This window comes from Polyergus mexicanus, unplaced genomic scaffold, assembly GCF_030449975.1.
Source record: "Polyergus mexicanus isolate NDT 795.1 unplaced genomic scaffold, iyPolMexi1.0 SCAF_2, whole genome shotgun sequence".
NCBI lineage: Eukaryota > Metazoa > Arthropoda > Insecta > Hymenoptera > Formicidae > Polyergus > Polyergus mexicanus.
The window spans coordinates 8812796-8832942 of record NW_027223322.1 but is presented as its reverse complement, the minus strand read 5'-3'; the positions used below and the strand labels follow the sequence as shown (position 1 = coordinate 8832942).

General features: G+C 33.2%; 4 protein-coding genes across 8 annotated transcripts in view; 2 read left to right on the top strand and 2 right to left on the bottom strand.

Moving 5' to 3' along the window:
- Dip-lambda (Dpr-interacting protein lambda) overlaps window positions 1-2473 on the top strand; it is a 140160-nt gene extending 137687 nt beyond the window's left edge. The window contains exons 9-11 of one of the 2 annotated variants that reach the window (XR_011448271.1): window positions 699-869; window positions 1254-1732; window positions 2067-2473. Coding sequence is in view for 1 of the 2 variants with exons in the window: in XM_070312144.1 (XP_070168245.1) it covers window positions 699-869; window positions 1254-1597 (515 nt within the window). In the remaining variant the exon portion in view is untranslated. Of the gene's footprint in view, window positions 1-698; window positions 870-1253; window positions 1817-2066 lie in introns of those variants that run through there. The other variant, XM_070312144.1, reaches the window with a different exon arrangement.
- A 5803-nt stretch (window positions 2474-8276) lies between these two features.
- Window positions 8277-11795, bottom strand: Dbp73d (putative ATP-dependent RNA helicase Dbp73D). 2 transcript variants are annotated; one of them, XM_070315819.1, is made up of 6 exons: window positions 11594-11795; window positions 10776-11497; window positions 10434-10646; window positions 10145-10355; window positions 9520-9954; window positions 8277-9310 (listed from the first exon to the last, which is right to left on the bottom strand). In XM_070315819.1, the coding sequence occupies exons 1-6, from the start codon at window positions 11614-11616 to the stop codon at window positions 8923-8925; spliced, it is 1992 nt and encodes a 663-aa protein (XP_070171920.1). In that variant the 5' UTR covers window positions 11617-11795; the 3' UTR covers window positions 8277-8922. The 2 variants fall into 2 exon arrangements, with proteins under 2 accessions (XP_070171920.1, XP_070171921.1); XM_070315820.1 differs by having other exon boundaries at window positions 10145-10325.
- A 1487-nt stretch (window positions 11796-13282) lies between these two features.
- Window positions 13283-15364, top strand: Icln (chloride nucleotide-sensitive channel icln). Of its 2 annotated transcripts, none has more exons than XM_070315818.1 (6): window positions 13283-13486; window positions 14047-14173; window positions 14261-14403; window positions 14516-14695; window positions 14765-14854; window positions 15069-15364. In XM_070315818.1, the coding sequence occupies exons 2-6, from the start codon at window positions 14055-14057 to the stop codon at window positions 15158-15160; spliced, it is 624 nt and encodes a 207-aa protein (XP_070171919.1). In that variant the 5' UTR covers window positions 13283-13486; window positions 14047-14054; the 3' UTR covers window positions 15161-15364. The 2 variants fall into 2 exon arrangements, with proteins under 2 accessions (XP_070171919.1, XP_070171918.1); XM_070315817.1 differs by having other exon boundaries at window positions 13285-13657.
- A 49-nt stretch (window positions 15365-15413) lies between these two features.
- Upf2 (UPF2 regulator of nonsense mediated mRNA decay) lies at window positions 15414-19993 on the bottom strand. Of its 2 annotated transcripts, none has more exons than XM_070315816.1 (2): window positions 19711-19993; window positions 15414-19535 (listed from the first exon to the last, which is right to left on the bottom strand). In XM_070315816.1, the coding sequence occupies exon 2, from the start codon at window positions 19522-19524 to the stop codon at window positions 16066-16068; it is 3459 nt and encodes a 1152-aa protein (XP_070171917.1). In that variant the 5' UTR covers window positions 19525-19535; window positions 19711-19993; the 3' UTR covers window positions 15414-16065. The 2 variants fall into 2 exon arrangements, with proteins under 2 accessions (XP_070171917.1, XP_070171916.1); XM_070315815.1 differs by having other exon boundaries at window positions 15415-19535; window positions 19715-19993.
- Window positions 19994-20147: the final 154 nt, after the last annotated feature.

Below are 20147 nucleotides of genomic sequence, written 5' to 3'. Positions count from 1 at the left end.
AAACAAAACCATTTCTCTCTTTCTCTCTCTCTCTCTCTCTTTAGAGAATTAAATTAATGAAAAAATTTATTAAAATTTGATTCGATACTAATTGAACGTCATATACAATAGTTTGTATTGTCATGTAGTTTGTTATGTCATGTTACATCAACAAATTTGCATTTTTTATTAACCATAGATTTACTGCAATCAATTTCTGAAGCGTCAACTTCGATATGTCATAATAATATTGATTGCAAGTCAGAATTGTGTCAGATTGAATATCTGCATTTTACGCCATTTATCACTACAGTTTTATCGCGGAAAGATTTTTACTCGCCAGGTTGCCTGCGTTAATCAAATATGTAGATTGTGTATAATGTGAAAAATTATATATCATCATAAATTGTTAGTGTCTTTAATATTAAATTAGAAATTTTACATTCGAATGTTGAAGCGTAGAACAGACAGTAACGTGCCACGTAAAAAATTGTCCCAATTGTGCTTTAGAGTTAAATGGAATATTTATGATTAGACATATTTTTAAATGGACAATTTTTTTATCAAACCATTATCAAACAGTCTATATTGCACGCTCATATGTCTGATCGTTTTTATGCCAAAAATCAAATCTCGTGGAAAATGTTTCTGCAAGTGGAAGAACCATGCACACACGATTAAAAGTAAAAGCGCAATATTTCCGTTCGCTTTCTATTTAGGCGAGAAGCTGCTGCCCAGTGACAAATACACAATGTCGGAGTGCGCGTTGAGCGAGTATTCTCGGCAAATGAATCTCACTGTCAATTCTCTGGAAAAACGGGACTTCGGCGGATACGTGTGCTCGTCCGTCAACGCGCTCGGCAAGGCCGAGGGTTCAGTACGATTGCAAGGTATGGAGAATTCCGATATGATCGCAAAAAATATGTTTCCTCAGCTCACGTCTCCAATATCCTGATTTTAATACAAGATGAGTGACGCATCCGATAATAATATTTTACCTTATGTACACTATAATCTTGCGCACATGTGCATATAACGTCAAATTGATAACAGAACAAATTTTAAAATTATTTTTGATCAACTTTTTATTATTTATTAATCATTTTTAATTTTTTATTAATTATTCTCGATCAATCTTTTATCTCTTAAGAAGTTTCTCTAAAAATTTCAGCTTTTAAATATTAGTACACTACTTAAAACAAATAATTTTAAACTTCGTTGTGCGATATGACATTACACTCATTTCATAGATATTTTGCTTTTTTATTGCTTAGAGTTGCAGTTGTTCGCGAAGACGACACCGACGACTTTTATGAAGAATATGGATAAGTCGCGTAAGAAGACATTGCCAAAGAGCAAGAAGAAGAGCAACAATAGCAACGACAGACGAGGACAAGCGGTAGGCTTTGGCGAGGCCGATTCCATCGGTAGCGACGATGATTTCGGTACCACGCAGATCATGGCCGGTAGCACTCTTCAGGAGGGCCAGAGGACGGATAGGCCCCTTGTCGTGCCTTCCTTGCCGCCGCCCTGGATCACCCATTCGAATGCCGCGAATTTCAGGCATTCCTCGGTGTCCGCGATTCTGCTTCTGCTTCTTTTGCCGACTACTCTATAAGATGGCATCGGTAACAGGGATAAAGGATTACAATATAAAATCGGCGATTATGAAGATCCACGAGCCACTGATCCACGTGATCCAAATCTCGAGAATCGATAAATTTAGAAGACTTTGATTTTTCGCACAGCACAGGTAAAAAAAATTAACATTTTACGAATTATAACGTTGATAAATTTTTGCGTATTGTGCGTTGAAGATTTGGAAACATTTTTATGTATTAAAATCAATGCGCGCAGATTTCTAATTTTATTATGAATTTCTGAAATATTTTTTCGTTAATATTTCGGTAAAAACTTTTTATTTATCTAGTATTTATTTAATCTTGAACGTATTTGCTAAGATAAGTCGGATATTAAATAATCCAATAATAAATAGAAGATATTGTTATATATTTATATCATATATAATTGTATAATCCTTTTTACAATTTATACACATATTGGGATATCCATATATTTTTTTCTAGATCAAAGTCAATCTTGAGACATTCAATGCTGCAGACATAGCTGCATTGTACAGGAAACGATTATCTCCACGGTTAATCATGGACAAAATTTGCTCTTAAAGCTTGTCAGAATATATTTAATGGAAGTAATCGTTATAGAGGAATCTCTGAATATTACAGACTCTTCTTCTTTAATCAATATTTGATGTACTTTACGTTTTTTGCGATGTCAAAATGCTTTCTCGGATTACGCGCTCCGCTCTAAGTATCGATCGCGAAATCCAATACCTTTGGAAAGTAGAAAACCAATCTTTTTAAGAGGAGAAAAGCCTGATTCCGACGGAATCTGACATCGACTGGCTAGTTGTTATCTTCATTACCTCTTATCGTCTATATAAATGCTCTGGTAGCTTCTATCTTTTAATCACAATTTCAAGGTAAACATTATAAATTTGCCTTTGTTCCAAAAATCTGATATCTTTGTAAAAGATTGCAGTTTACAAAAACTTTGATCAAGGTTCGCTAAATATAATGAAACGCATACGAAAAATATTATTTTTTATAAAAGAAAATAATTTCAATCAGGGATCAATGCTCGCGTGACATCATATTTAATTACTTGTTCATCAAGAGAATTTATATCTCGCGATAAGTATCTTTGGACACCATTTGCGTACGAAGCTATTATGAATGCAAAATGGAGATTAATGAATGAACTTAGAAAAGCAAACAAAGAGGTCAGTTAGGAACCCCTCGTGGATCTTCATTAGTCGTCTAAAAGTAATGCAAAGGGACGCGCCGTGCGTACACGACAATCCTATCTCGGTAGGTCAGTCCCTCTGGCAATGATTGTAAATATGAATGAAGAACGAGAGTAAATTCGAATAGAGAGAATATACAGAAGAGAGAGAATGGCTCTTTTCCCGAATCATTTAAATAGTCCTCGTGAAGGTGCTTTAAAAAAATATTATTTATCAAATAAATCTACTTGACGTATTGATTTTTTTTTTTCAACTATAATTATATTAGATAAGCACACAATTACTCGAAAATATAATTTATAATTAATTAAATGCACAAAGAGATAAATAAATTAAAGTTTTACAAACTCAAAGAGAGAACTTTATCTCATATTAAGTTTCATTTTTATTATTTTATGTTTATATATTGCAAATTCTATATAAATTGACGAAATCAAATTCCAGCTTTTTCCAAAAATCTTTCCATAGCATTGTTCGAGGATTTGAGGCTCGTGATGGGAATAGAGTTAAGAAGATAGAGCGGAGGGTGCAAATCCACGCTGAAAAAAGAAAAAGAAATAGGTCTTCCCATTATTCGATATAACAAGGACTTTTAGATACGATCAGATGTAGTCACTGCGGCGCGATACTATAGACATAATATATATAGACCGAGCTGGTCCTACGCTCACAATGCTTTGTTAGTGAAGACCAGATAGAAAAGAAGAGAAAATGAGACTCAAAAAAAGAGAGAAAGAATCAGAAAAGAATTTTGTCTCTCTCATTCGTGCCTGTGCAATTTTTGTTAGAAAGAAATGGAATTCTTTCTCGAGATTCTTTATCTTTCCCTTTTTCTCTTTATTCTTCAAGCTATATCACATCAATGCTCGGTCTATACATATAACTATATCTGGGTATGCGACCAAAAAGACAATGACAAAACTTTTGACAGAGTCTGTGTAAATATACTCGACGCGGTGTCAGTGCGCTATTCGGCTGACACGTGTGAGTTAGAGAGACACTCTCTATCTCTCTTTCTCTTTCTCTCTTGTTTAAACGTAACCGGCGATTAATCGGACTGTAGGTAAAATATAGGTCAAGCAAGTTCGTGCATCACGCTCTTTCCGGAAACACAGCGAACACGGAAAAAAAACAACGTTGAAATGCAAATATGTGGAACTACGAGATGAGTTCTCTGTGCTATTCACATTCACATGTTGCAGGAGTTCGTGATTAAATTGACTTATAAATTGGCGAAAATTCTATCTTTCTCTAAAAATGTTTCCATAATATTGTTTGAAGATTTGATGCTCGTGATGGAAATAAAGTTTAACAATTGTACTGTGTAAAAAGCTAAATATACAAATAAACAAATCAATAGATATACAAGTCGAAGAATGATATATCCTGTTGTCTTTCTTTTTGGAATATTATTTTTATAAAAATGATTGATTTTATTTTTAATTGTAAATTATTTAATAAGAAGTATTGCATAGAAGTTATATCGAAATGCGAAGTCTATACGATGCACGGACTTTTTGATTCGACCTTAACAAGATTTCTTGCGAATCAATGTTCATATTCTTGTCACTTAGAGTTAAAAATATACGGGTTGTAATTCACAAGTATTCCAGGATATAAGTTGTTCCTTTTACACTATCGCAGAAGAAAATATAATTGACAATGAGAGAGACAAGCGTTTATTATTGGATTAATATAAATTTTAATCTCCTGAATTTTAGATTTTGCTATATGAACATTAACAATGTCATTTAGCATGAAAATTAAAAAAACCTGAGCCTCATTTTCAACAAATGTCAAGTAAGCTCCACTTTGTTATTTTCTTTATATTTCGTCGATTCTTTATATTTTATGTCACATTTATAAAAACAAAGATTTTCTTGTTTTATATAGATAGTAACACGAACTAATTAGTTTACTTGAAATATTCCACCGTAAAATCTCCTATGAATTATTATTATTATTATATATATATATATATTTCTATTTTTTATAATAAACTATCTATTTTATTAGTTATCATTGCTGCGAGATATATTGAATGCATCTCGATATAAAATATAGAGAATCGATAAAGTAAAAAGTTTTTTCAAATAAAAAGATGATGAGACTCTCATTCGAGATTCACTCAGGCTCCTGATTCCTATTTCGCTAGCGATCGTTTTGCAGTCCCGTTTCGCGTCTTCCACGATACTTTTTTATCTTTCATCTGTCGCGATCACGACACTGCCATGTTAAATGTGCGCTTGACTATCGCAAATTGACGCGGCTTAATTCGGTCGGTGCACTTTTACGGTTAAATGAGTCGACGTATACTATAATTCGTACGCAGAGAACGGAGAGCACGACAATAAATACGGTATAGTAAAGTCTCGTCAAATCGAATGTTCATTCGGCTTAAAAGCTCGCTAGAAAAGTCTGATTTTTTTTCCCCTATCCCTTTCATTATTTCTTTTATGAAATATTTCGCCGCGAAATTTTTCACGAAACTCGCAGATTATTAACTTTAATTACGTTTAATGAGATATAAATGGTGTTTTATTATCACAGTTATTCATTTAATAACTGGGATTTATGAATTGATATAATAAAACTATACGCCAATACTATATTATTAGAGGTACAAAATGTATTATCTAACAATATACAAAATGTATATTGTTTTATCTCATTCCTTTGCGTTAATACCTTATTGCAATATATCCCATATAAATTTGCATAGCGATTATGACGGTGATTTGCAAAAATCCGGCGAGTTTTTAAGTACATCACCGACTGCTTGGCGCATTCCACATAATATATGCAGGATATATAAAAAATTACGTATCTCTTTTTTTTATATTGTAGTTACAAAGTGCTTGAGAAAGATGAAAAAAAATTTGTTAAAATAAACTAGATTTGAAATTAATTGTAGAAAATATAATATATTTTACATTATTTATTTTTATCTTTAAAATTTTAATTTGTCAGAACATTTCATTTTTAAATACGGTATCGGAACAAACATTTTTTTCAACTTACTATTTATGTATTATCGAAGGAAAGCGCAGTTTTTTATATATTCTATATATGAAATTTATACATAATGTACATTTCGTATATATAATATACAGAATCTCATTAGGCAAAACCCATTGAATATCCTCTTACCGTAAGATATGCTACTACAAAAATGCGGAGAATTTATCGGCGTTAAGTATGAACAAAAAAATACATATACGCAGCAACGAGACATATGAATCATATAGGACCACGTTTAATGTATGTACATAAGCTCGTATATTACATATTAACGAATACATATGTAAGTGTAAATAATACAGAAGATGTGTGAACATTCAGATTTTTTTCGAGGTAAGCGTTTAGGACTCGTTCGATTCGATGTATCCTCAAACGAGGATAGATTTTGTAATAATGTGACATAGAAGATGGATTCGCGATTGTAACATAATGAACATGGAAGAGAAGTACTGTCTATACGCACGATACGTATCTATATACATATATACAATTATATATACATATATATTACATAAGATATTATATATTACACATATAAATATATTATATATATTATATATAAATGTCAATCTGGCTCGTTCGTTAGAATTCAGTCAACGATCATTCGAGCGGATGCTTTTGTCCAACTGTTAAAATTTCGGGAAACATCAATAGCTTCTGTTTGTGATTTCTATCACAAAGGAAAAATTTTGTCAATTATAAAAAAATCTCTTGTTACTTCTATAAAAATTTATTTATATAAATAAATTCAATTTACTTATTTATATAAATTTCCTATTCAACTTGTAATTTTTATAGAAAATGTATGAAAATCTGATAAAGTAAAAATTTATTCAAAAATTTTCGATACATAATTTCAGATTTTACAGTTTTATCATAAAAAGCATCTGAAATTAAAGTTATTTTTTTACATTTGCTATTTTCGAAAATGTAAAATATGTGTGAAATAAGATCGACAATTGCTTTCTTTGAATTTTTGTATTTAATCAAATTTTACTTAGTTACAGAGAAACATTTTTTAAATTATATATTCATTAAACTTTCTTATATTTATACTGCCATGATTTATATTCATAGTTCATTATATGTCTTTTTTTATCCCATCGCTTTTTTTATATCAGATCCTCATATATTCTCTACGGAAATTAAAAGTCGAATATATAACTGATGACAAAAAGTTGCTGACCCTGTATACATCATTGCCTATTCCATATACATCATGGCAATCTAATTGCTAATTTTTAATGAGTACAGAGACAGGATAAAAGAGTTGCGAGAGTCTAAAACTGCAAATATGCGAAATCTGGAATAAAAACATACCAAGTATCTCTATATTAATTGATTAAATTAATATTTTTCCTAAAAAAAAAAAAAAAAATAATAATAATAATCGCAAGTTTTTTACCTCAATTGTATATTTAGCACTTTGAATTTGATTTTCCAATTTTTCATTGGATCTATTATCTTAATTTGCAATTTAAATGGCAAAATTTCATTTAAAAAAAATAGTTTTAATCGTTCTTATAACAATATTAAAATTTAAAAACCAAAAACTCCTCTCTTTTATTTCGAAAACTTGAATTTTTTCATTAAAATATCTATATTAATGAAAATTTAATCAAAATTATTATGTCTTTTGTTCTATTCTGTATTAAGATACAAATTTATATAAGCGTTCCAAAATAACAAATAGCTCGTGTAAACGATGAGAGATACAAAACTTCACAAGAGAACTGAAAGTCGATTTGTTTAGATTTTATTGCCTAAATCCGCCTCTGATTTCTGACGAACGAAATGTTAATGGTGTGTTGGTTAAACAGGAATCTATGCACATGTTGAAAAGTTATTTAAGAAAGCTTGTTTTCACGGAAAATTAACAATTTCTAAGTGAATGGTTACTTCATCTATGCGATTGAATCCCGCCGGCTGCGATTGCGCAAAATGTTAAATTATAGTAATAATTCCGACACATGTCTAAATTTGAATTACAGCTTTGAGAATATCCGAACTTTAGTTCGAGTCATGTAATTGAATATGCCATACGAAAATAATGCGATTTCTAAGAGAAAATATCCAATTGTTTATACAATTGTTGGAAATCAAAATTTAGACGTCATATATATTAATATGTGACGCGTGCGAAATAAAAAATAAATATTAAATATATGTAAAATATAATATGTATTACATAAAGAGAATATTGCTTACTAATTAATTATAAAACTGATTAAGTTAGGCCATGCACATATTGAATAATGTTTCCGATATTTTTAAATTAAACACGGTACTTTGTATATAGATTGCACTACTATGTATAAAAAATTCTTAAAAGAATATCCGATTTTTATTACTCCGTTTAATCTTTCAAATTTTCATTCTTGGAATTTCACGACTCAAAAGCGACATTGTCATAATTTGTAATTCAATATCGATATGTAATTTCGCGTTTACGATTATTATTGTATGCTGTGGCCATCTCTATGAAAAAAAATTCGAGACATCGTATAATATTTTTCATAAAGAAATTCTTTTAAAAATTAAGAAGGAAGCTCTCTAATGAAGCATTCCCCTGTAATTTTATTCCAAGTATGACAAAGAAAAGTTTATGCAATCAGTTCTGAGCAATGAGATTATACACAGCAATAATAGTAAATAACTTGTGTCTGCGTCGTTATTCAATGAACACGATGATGTTTCTTTTGTAAATTAATACTGTGAATACCTTTTGCCTTCGACGGAATAAAAAATAATGGGAGTAATAATTAGTATACAGTTCGAAACGAGATATATCGCGACTATCCATAGAATAGAACGAATTATGATAGGGAATGAGCATGATGTACGATATTATTAACCTCAGACAATAAAATGTTATTATCGATGTTACCCTATTATCTGTATACGTTTCTTATGTACCTTATACAGTATAAAAATGAGCTTAACGTCAACAATTGAATAAATATTACCTCTATCAATGCATGAATTTTTTCGAATAGTAATTGTAAGTACTAAGTAAATAATAAGTAATACGAGAGCTTACACAGGAAAGGAACTTATGACACTTTTTTATTTTTATTTTTTTTTCATATAAAAAGTTATTCTATATTTTCATTTTGCTTAGTCACATGCGTCACACGTCTACGTTTAATAGCTTTCATTCGTTCCAAGCTCTCATTTTTCTCCTTCTCAAGAATTTCTTTCAATTTTTCAAGATGATTCTGATAGTTTAGCGCGTTCGCCGTGGTACTCAGTTCCATTTGTTCGATATTAGGCACGGTTTTATGTGCGCCATTTAACATTTGCTTAAATATCCCGACTTGATTCGGTGTGAGCACGGATACTGCAATGCCCGGTTTACCCGCCCGCCCAGTTCTACCGGCTCTGTGTATATAGCCTTTGATGTGCTTTGGAACATCGTAAGATACGACTAGTTCTACATCCGGAATGTCCAAACCTCTAGCCAGCGCGTCTGAGCTTATTAATCTAATCGGATAATCAAGATTAATCAAATTATTAAAGCTAAATTATTTCTTTCTTTACTTTTACAAAAAATATATAATTTATCTTTATTATTTTATTTTCTTAGAAAAAAGAAAATGAGAATTAAAAATTAAATCATGATCTCTCAAAACAGAAAAAATTGTGTTTTATAAAATTAGAATTATTTTACATTGATAAAATGTAAAACTTACATATGTATCTCTGCGCTTGTGAATTTGCCAAGAACACTTTCGCGTTGTTTCGATGCGAGCTGTGCGGATAATTCTCCTATCGCGACATTCCATTCCGATAAGAGTGATCGCATCAAGAGCGCCAGTCTGTGCGCGGTATGTCCGGAATTCGTGAAAACGAGAGTCTTGGACATGGTGTTGTGCCTCGTCAACAGCTGATACAGGGCAACTGGTTTGTATTCGGCGGTGCATTCCACCGCGAGTTCCGTCAGTTCTCCTGGACTCGTGTAACGTCCGATGAAATCACCCGCAATCTTGTCCAAATTTACATCCGTATCTTGGTCGGTCACAACGGTCGTGAATAGTATTGGCTGAAATAAGCCTAACCAGCTTAATTTTTCAGGATCTTGTGACAAGGTTGCGCTAAATAATAGTTTTTGAGCTGGTATGATTTTGCTGTTAAAAAATGAATGAATTCTTATAATGATGACTAGTAGACATACTTAAATTAATAAATTGATATAAATGATTAATAGACACATACAAAATAATTGTTATATTGTGTCTTCAAACTTAAAAATTGTTCCCATATGAGAGAATATAATATACAAATATATTTTTTAAATTTTCCTATTGAAAAATTAACCTGGAATGTATATTTCCGAGCGTCAAAATAGGAACGCGAGAGTGAGGTTCAGGTAAATATTGTATCCATTCCGCTGCGCGATCGGCTTCATCGATGACGAGAAATCTTAAAGAATCAAAGGAAAATCCGGGTGTCTTTAATATATGATCCACTAAACGGCCAGGCGTCGCAATTATAATATCTATCGTAGATAAATATTTTCCTCTTTCAGCTGCATATAAATATTTTTTTGCTAAGTTTTTATATATTAATGTAAATCATTATAGAGGCACTAAAGATAAGTACATACTTTTTTTAATTATACTATTTTGCTCTTGTTCAAACGAAAAAGCACCCGAAAGCAGGCCCACTTTTAAATTTGTGTGAGATGTGTAAGTGATCATTACTTTATGAACCTGTGCAGCCAATTCTTGTACTGGTAGAACAATTAAACAGCGTATCTTTGGTACCAATCGTGTTTGCAATTCCTGTATAATTGGCAATACATAAGCCAGGGTTTTGCCTGTAATACAATTTAACGAAAGAAATATATATTTAAAACAAAAAAAAGAGATGTACATTTTATCATTTCAGTAAGATCACATATTATACAAAATTATTATAATTACTAATTGTTGTTGGAGATATTTACCACTGCCTGTAGGAGCAGATACACAAGTATCTCTTAACCATCGCCCTAATTTCCTATCCATGTTGCACTTGTGTAACCATTTTATGATACTAGATTGAACCGGAAATAATTTAACAATGCCATTAGCTCTTAAGACTTCTATCAATTTATCATCCAAAACTGAATTTAATTCTTCCAAACTAGGTCCGCTATTCAAATCAGCACATATAATTTCCGGATGTGCCAGCCAGTCTGGCAATACTCTCTTAACTTCACGTTGCTTTTTTCGAGATTTTGTACCTAACACTACAAAATCATTCTCCAGAGGTATTTCTTTTTTTGTAGTATGTCCAGTATTTGGATCTTCTTCTTCTCCATTTACTGGATTTTTATCTTTTTCTTCTAATTTCTCATTTTGTGCTATAAAATGCTTACTCTCAATATCTTTCTTCTTTTTTTTCTTTTTTGTCAATGTTTTGACTGTTTCTGTAGTTTGTTCATTAACTTTTTCATTGCAATCACTTTTGTCAATATTTGAATCATTAGTTTCGTCCGTATTAAGCAAAGTTTTCTTTTTCTTGTCTTTTTTCTTTTTCTTATCTTCAGTTAAATTGTTTTGATCCAGATCTAGTATGGATTTATTATTTGCTACAGCTCTTTGTCTTTTACGCTCTTCTATTTTCTTCAACAATTCAGAAAGATGATCTGTTGCATTCTCATCTTCCTCTCTATTTTCATCATATCTAAATAAAAAAATATATATATATTGCATTAAATAATAATTAATAAATAATTTGTAGAATAGGTTTTCATTGTTTAATAAGCATTATGTTATTTACCTATTTATTACGAACAAACTCATCTTCCTTTTAAATTCAATTTATCTATCGCTCAATAACAATTAATAATTATGCTTGTATATATTTAATGTCCTTGAAACAAAAAATATACTTTTACTGATGAGCAATAAGAATTAATCGCATTATGCACATATATATTACATATTACACATGATTACAGGGTTACTCGTTACACATGACTTTAATATAGGGTTAACTCATGTCGTATTACTGCCATCATGTTTTTACGGTAAATGGAGACACTATCACTATCTAACATTTTTCACTCTATCGATAAAATAGTACAAATAAATGTGTAAACTGCTAGCTTTTTTTCTCTCTCTGCTATAAATTCTTATTTTTATCAGTATATAATACAATCTATAAAAAATATATTTTTTTCAGACGAGAAACATGATTTTCTGTAAAACTTCAGCAATCCTCAAAAGTTATTTGATCAAAGTCTTAAGTAAAAAAAATTCAAAATAAAAATCGATTCTCTCTATCTCATATACATATATTTGTATGAATAAATATGCATGATTATATAAAGTTCCGTTTGTTAAAAATCTTATTTGCGTAATAGTGGGATATTCCGTTAATTTTAGCATATTTGCTGGAAGGAAAGTTGGAGTTGCCAGATAGAATTTTTTATCGCTTCAGAAAAATAATAAGAGAAGCCGTATTGTGCGTTTATTGTGCGGAGATATCCCAATAAGCAAATAATATTTTTGAAAATGTTCTCGAGAATTTTTGACCCATTTTTTAATCATTAAAAAAAATTTTATATTAACATTGCTATCTCAAATAAATATTTCATGTGAAATAAATAATTAATAAACTAAATTAAAAAATAAATATTATCTTTACAATCAATTGTACAACGTACAATTAATGAACAATATAAATATTTTAAAAAATATTATCTGCTCATTTATAAAGAAAAAACATATGTCGGACTGATTTTGTCAAGCGACCGTGCCTTTTCTGCATGGCCTAATATATATTATATTTGTCGCTACTTTTTCTGTCTCATATGCCTCGCATGATGAATTGCGTTCCGTTTATTATCAGTTACACGTTATCAAACGATTATTACACTGCTAGCATTTAGCATGCAAAAATCTATCAATAAAATTTAATAGCATAAACAAAGCGGAATCGTACTGTTCTTGATATTCTGAAGGCCATTTGTTATAAAACTCGATTTTCTTTAAGATTTTCAAAATATGTTAATAAAAATATTCGATTGACACGATATATGTATTATGTACAAAATAATTTCCTATCTTCATTTCAAGATCTTGTTTAAAATTGAAACTGCATATGCAGTTTAATATACTAAAAACATAGTACGTAAATTTTATTTTTTACATTGCTTTTACAGAAGCTATAAACTATATATAAGCATTTATATTTTTCATTTTAGTATATCGTATATAGGACAATAACTATATATAAATACAATATATTCGGCATATAATAAAAGTATAAGATAAAAAGATCTCTTATTTCTACAAAACATCTTTGTATTGAAAAGGAATAACGTTTTTCTTCTTTTTATTTTATCTTGTTTATGCCGATAATTGAAAGATATAGGTATCTTTTTCCGTAGATAGAAAGTTATCCAAATGGAAGCGGCAGCACAGTATATATATATAGATATATGGCACATGACACGATGCATATATACGCAATAACGGTATAACGCTACGCTGTTAAAGTAAAATAGCGTCGCGCGCGCGCGCTTACATTCTACGCAATTATTTTTTTTACAGTCGTAATTAGGAAACTCTATGTATCTTATATCCTTCCAACGTATGACGGATAAGTAAACGACAACTGAAGACCCGAACAGGAAATCGTAGCGCGAACGCCGCATCTCGCGTCACGGTAGGCAACATTTGACGTTTCGTCGGATTCACATAATTAATAGCCTGCAATCGTGGGACAAGTGTGATTGCGTACCGCGATAAGTAACGCGAATTCTCGGAGTTTCTCTTTGTGCATCGCGAGGAATCTCTTCCGCCGTTCGTCTGCACGGTTCCAGTAATTAAGAGAACGGTGAGTCCTCCCTATTTTGGTTAGGAACCTGGGAAAAGCGCAATACCGGTGTTTACTAGTCGCTAAGATCCGAGATTCGCTTTCTCTCTTTTATGTCCACGCGTCATCTTCGTATAAGGTATTTATGTAACAGGCACTTTTCGTCGAGAATAATTCTGAACGGTTTTATCTTGGAGTATTCGTCACGTATTAAGGTGACATTGATACGGTATAGGCTCGAGCACCCGCTATGTATATTGTCATATATTGCCATGATGTCTGTGTAAATGCATCGTGTATCTATAATAAGAGTAGCGTCATTGCGCCGATTTCGATGGACCATATTTGTTTCTTTGTCGAATCAGTGAGATATAGTTTGTATTTTTGTTAAATATTATCTATTTTTGCAGATTAAAACATGGTAGTGCTTAGCAATTTCTTGCCGCCACAAGAAGGAATACGTCATGAAGAACCGAACACTACAGTATATATCAATGACAGAGAAGTAGGCAAGGGTACATTCTACATCACAGAAAGGTAGTGAATCTATTCCAGTTTGCACTTTTAAGTTATCCATATGCACAATATGCTATGTCTTCTTTAATCATGTGTTTTTATTCGTAGTGTGGTTTCTTGGATGGACAATAATACACAACAAGGATTTTCGCTGGAATATCCTGATATTTCATTGCATGCTGTTTCACGAGAGCAACTTCGTCCACGACAGTGTTTATATATTATGGTTGATGCCAAAGTAGACCTCCCAGGTATTATTATAATATTATATATTTATATATATTATATATATTATATATGATAAATGTGATGTTTGATAAATTTAATATCATGAATGTACTTGTATATCTCTTATTTGTGCAGATATGCCATTAGTATTATCATCTGAAAATGCTTCGGAAAACGAGGATGATGATGCGGACACTTCAATTACAGAAGTGCAATTTGTGCCGGATAATACAAATAATTTAGATTTAATGTTTCAAGCGATGACTGAGTGTCAAGCACTTCACCCTGACCCTGACATGAGCAGCTTCTCAGATGGTAAGCAATCAAACAAGATAATGAATTAATATCTGATTACATGCAATATAAAAATTTCTCAAATCGAAGAGGATGATATCTATGAAGATGCTGAGGAAGATAATGAAGGCGAATATGATGAGGAAGTAGGCGCTGGCGATGCGCCTTGTAGCTCGCCAGGTAATTTATATAGATTTAATCTTCAAAAAATTAGTCTGTGTGCTTGGATTATTTATTTAAATGTGATTGTGTATATAATTTTCATCTATTTAATGACGTCGAAAACAAAAATCATGAATGACATTCATAGAATTAAATTAAATTTTAAAGATGTGTTAGAGTTGATATATCAAATAGTATATATATAAAATTGAATTTCTCATTATCATAATAGAACAAATGGGGACCAATTATACAGGAACGGAGGTGGAAGAAGCTATGGACATTGAAGCGGGTCAGTTCGAAGACGCAGAAGAAGATCTTTAAGATCATTAGATGCAGATATGCATTTAGTGTTAATTTACACGCGTTTATCAATTTCATATGTGTATTCGATAGATATACGTGACGTCGTTATGCAAAACTTACTATGGAGCCGTATCAAACGTTAAAGCACCTAAACATTTATTTATATTCATTTTGTACATGGCGATAATTTCCTAGATAAAAATAAATAATTGTACATCACAATATTCAATTTTTTATACGATTTCTTTTAATAGAAAGTTTTTTATCCGTAGGAGAAAAAAAAGAATATTTTCTTTTCCAAATATGGTATAGAATCAAAAGATAACATAGAGAAGTATATATAAATTGATCGTATATTCTATCACAACATAGCTTTCGTTGATAGACATAAAATAACGATTAATTATAAGTTTATAAAAATGTCTAATAATATTTTCGCGTCACAGCAAGTTATATGATTAATGATACTTATTAACATACACCTCGTTGCATTAAAAGTGCATTTACATGGTACAGTAAATTCTATGTTTGTAATCGAAAATCGGCAGTGTGTTGTAACAGTCCATATCGATTTTTTTTTTATACATGTATTTCAGCCAGGAGAATAAATTTTATATATTTATATATTATAAGTTAGTTAGCTAACTTGTTGAGTGCTTACTGTACCAATGGTTTATATGATTTTTTTCGTTTAAATGCACTACGCGTTATTTATACATATAATACATTCGACTCAAAACTCTGACTCATTCGGTACAATACAACATTCATTCTCGAAGAAATTCTGACGTACTGTAGTAAAAAAATGATAATACTAACTATAATTAAACAGGTTCGAATTGTAAAGTAATCACTTCACAGATTTGCTGTCTATTTTTCATTGAAAAATTCGGCTATTCGAATTTAAGAGCTTTTAATCGATTTTATCGAATTTTCTTTGGTCCGAAAATTAAATCGGCATCCGGGGCTCCTTTAGGATGATTATACTTTTGTCGTCGTTCTCTGTTCAGATTTACGGTGACCGGTCTGGTGCTTTGATTCATAGTCTCCTGATAGTCTTCCTCTTCTTGTCTCTCGGTAATGTTTAAGGTCAGTCTTTTCACACGTTCCTTCTCTTCCTTCTGTTCTTGTTCGCGATTCCTAAGATTCATGGCCAACTCTGATGATACTGGAACCGCCAGATTCTTGTATTGTTGCTTATTACCCTTTCTCAACATTAGCACAAAATCCACTGTGTTGTTGTCAGTCGGTCTTTCCTGTAGCTGCTCGTATGTTTTCTTTGTGCTCTTTACATGCAACGGCACAGAGATATCGACCTGCTGCGGTTTTATTGAATCTCGCATTCTATCTTGTATATTATCTGATACCATTTTATCCAACGCGGATAGAAAGTCGTCGTCCTCCGGACAACTCACGCGTCGCGGTCCAGCTGGCAAAGCTGCATTTAGTTCTTCCGTCACGTCCATAATTACGCCCTCCGCCGACAGACTCTGAGACCGATCACCCTGAGTGTTCTCTTGGGTGCCCATAGCATCATCCCGCTCCGCGTCGGCCGTCCATTCCTCTTCCGACTGCGCCTCTGAACAATCCTCGGACTCTTCAAAGTGCAGCTCGGCCATACCTTTCGCATCCCCGCTACCGTTTCCGGTCGCTGTTGCTTCTTCATCACCTTCCATGATAACACTCATGTCATTCTCGCCTTCCGCAGGGATGTCATCAACGGGAGGATTACCCAAGCTTGGGTATAAAGAGTTTCGCAATTCTTCTATGGCACATTGTGCCTCTTTATAATTTTGGAACAATTGCATTTTGGGCCGTAGCATCGTTAATGTATCGCGATACATATAGTCTATCCCAACGGGGAATGGATTTTCGAGCGTCCAGATGGGATCTGTATACTTGAACCAGAAGTAATTTTGGAAAAATACCAGAAAATAATCAAGCTTCTTCTTGCTGGAGCCACCGCTGAAATATTGGCCGCAAGTCTCTAATAACGTACATACCAAACGAATGCGAAACAGATGATCGGATGGATCAAGTATGCTCGGTGACGAGTGGTCTACGCTGACGCCAAAGGTGATTAGTAAATATAAAGTGCGGAAAATGTCGCCACTTTCTACCATTCGGTAATTGTACAGTTCGCCCAAATATTTGACCATAGCAATGCGTCGTTGGTTATATTTAGGCAAGTTTATTTCCATGCACAGTCGTATATCCTCAAGTACACCATCGACTACTTGAGGCCCTATGGTCTCATAATGGGCCACTAAACCGGCCAACAAACTGCCCACGCAACGAATATTGGGATACTTAACATTGTAAGCGGCAGTCAGACATTTTACGGCATAGGTCGATACGTTCTCATCTTCCCAGTCAAGTTTACGCATCCATTTGAGCACCTTATCCGTATTCGTCTTGGATAGATCCTGATATAGCAATTTTCTGATGAATTCGTGCACAGGCGGTCTATCTTTCTTTGCGACGCCGCCAGTCGACTCGGGTGGATTCACGAAGTAATATGCATTTTCGATAATCGTGACATAGCGTGAGTCAAGTGCAGTAACTGCTTTTTTACGCATCATTTGTTCCAGATAGACTTTGGTTCTCTGATGAGAGTCCGGCGAGCAGAAGAGATATCGACCGCAGATCTCCAACAGATTGCAAACCATCTCGATGTGATGATGCGTAAAATCGTGCAACAATACCTTCAAGCAGTAGAGTGCTTCTATCTTCGAATAGAGCTTAAATTTGACGAGCTCGCCAATGTAGCGGACCACCTTGATCTTCGACTCGATGTTGATTTGATCCTTCTTATGGACGTGGTACTTGAAATCTTGCTTTAGCATTTGGCACAGATCGTTGCCGATTTCTGGCATTACCGGATGGAGAATGGCTGCCAAGCGAGAGTAGAAGGGTAGCAGATCTTGGCGAATTCTAGAAACACCAAAAAGTGCCTTCACTAGTTTTTTCTTGTTGTGTTTCGTGTTAAGATTCATCAAAAAGTTCACAGCAGCGTTGTCGATCATCTCCCGATTGACGCAGTTCGGCAGATGCGTCAAGAAAGCGTCTAATAATATCTTGTTGCTTGTATTGGACACTTGCGGTTCCTCGACTTCTGGTTCCGGTGGCTCCTCGATTTTCTCGGCTTCCTCTAACTCATCGAAGACTATCTCTTCGTCAAGAGCATCCTCCGTTATCGATACATCTGTCTTTGATGCTTCTTTCGGCGTCTCCTTCAAATACGAACCTGGCAGAAAGACCGTCAAGTCTGGTAATACTTCATAGAAACGTCTCGTTTCTTCATCACCCCACATATCTTCCAAGATAGTATTATCTTCTCCATCATTAATCATCTTTAACGTTTCTTCTGCTTCGGTCTTCATCTCATTGTCCACCGGAAGTTCGAGCATCGGCTCATCCAGCGTATCAGAAAAGCTCTGTACACTGGTTAGCAAACGTTCATAAGAGACTTGGAGAGCCTCTAATTTTTCCTTTCTCTCTAAACTTAGTTCACCTCTAGTCTGCAATATTTTGCGATTCTGCTTTTCAAACGCCTGCAATTCCTTGTGTTCCTTCAACAAATGCTTGCATAAAGAGTTGTAATAGTCCCGTAGTAACAATTTAACGTTCTGTTGCTTGTCTGGCGACAAAAGTTTGCTCTTTGGAATCGGAACATTTAGTTTCTCGGATAATTCTCGTACCTTCTTTGGTACAAGACCAGCATAATCCTCGCCACAGTGTCGGCAGAAGCTTAATATTATACTGGCATTATTATGCTCCTCCTTATCCATATTGATCAACACAGTCAGTACTGAGCCTAGCAATGACAAACCCTGCTTGTGTGTAAATATCCCAGCATTTACCAGTTCTGCATAGAATCGAAGATCTACCCTCAACTTGCTGGGATTCAAGATTTTATCATTAATCTTCAATGACAATATCCTTTGCCAGTTTTCGAAAAAATGAGTGGAAAACTCAACATATGTTTGATGAAGAAAACTACATACTCTAATGGCTGGTGCAACGTCGGTCATCTTTAATTTGGCATCCACTAAAGCGGTAGCAACTTCGCTTACATATTTGGTCAAGTTTAAATTTGCCATGTCTTTTAAAACAGTATCGAGTTGAGTCATGCTAAAGTTCTTCAATTTCTTGACAAATGTGGTGTTTCTTTTAAGACTCGAGTCAAGTTTACTGAATGATGTATCCGAAGGTCTTGTAGGGTTTAGATTAGATGCGCGAATCTCTTCCTTTGTTGCAAGTCTTTGTTCTGTTTCCCGCACATACTCTGACAAGTATTGTCTATCCGCCTCCGAGACAGCATCTTCTTCACCAGTAGCTTCTTTTTCGGCTGTTGCAGCTTCGCTTGTGTTTTCGGACATTATGAAATATTCTATAATGCAGAAAAAAATCATATGTTTCTTTTATTCTAACAAAAAATGCAATTAAATTCATAAAACAATTCATACATATTGTGACATCATAGCGATCATATTACGATAATCAGGTGTCATAAGCAAGCAAACGTGAGATTATATTTATCTTCATACAAGATACATCATAAATACCTACTTGAAAGGACCGGTTGGCGAATTTATTCCACTTGTTTACTGTTTACTATCGTGTCCTAGGATTCGACAAGGTTATGTCTATATGGCAGACGACAATTTGCTCCATTGACTTTACGAATTATAAATGAGTATAAAAGCCAATGTTTTTTATGGTTGTACGTATGTACATACGTAACACCACGTGATGATAATATTTCTTGCATACAGCAAGATAAAATTGGTAACCTCAAAGTGCAATTAACAATAAGAAGAACAGACCATGAATAGACCTAAGATCTAATTCTAACAAATACTGTGTAATTAATTCGCTGCTTCGAGTATATCGATATTTCGAGAATTGCATTTCGCGATAATTATCGAAATCGCCGCTTGTGGCTCTGGGCGCGCTCAGCGGATTCAGTTGAATATTGTCTCGTCAATACTCGACGTTGATT

Excerpts from the sequence above, each read along its gene's own strand:
- Dbp73d (XM_070315819.1), bottom strand. The coding sequence starts at position 11,616 with ATGAGTTTGTTCGTAATAAATAG. Across the intron at positions 10,647-10,775 it reads ATCTGCTCCTACAGGCAGTG|GCAAAACCCTGGCTTATGTA; the intron begins GTAAATATCTCC and ends ATTGTATTACAG. Across the intron at positions 9,955-10,144 it reads CTCGGAAATATACATTCCAG|CAAAATCATACCAGCTCAAA; the intron begins GTTAATTTTTCA and ends ATTTTTTAACAG.
- Icln (XM_070315818.1), top strand. The coding sequence starts at position 14,055 with ATGGTAGTGCTTAGCAATTTCTTGCCGCCACAAGAAGGAATACGTCAT. Across the intron at positions 14,404-14,515 it reads TGCCAAAGTAGACCTCCCAG|ATATGCCATTAGTATTATCA; the intron begins GTATTATTATAA and ends TTATTTGTGCAG. Across the intron at positions 14,855-15,068 it reads TGCGCCTTGTAGCTCGCCAG|AACAAATGGGGACCAATTAT; the intron begins GTAATTTATATA and ends TTATCATAATAG.
- Upf2 (XM_070315816.1), bottom strand. The coding sequence starts at position 19,524 with ATGTCCGAAAACACAAGCGAAGCTGCAACAGCCGAAAAAGAAGCTACT.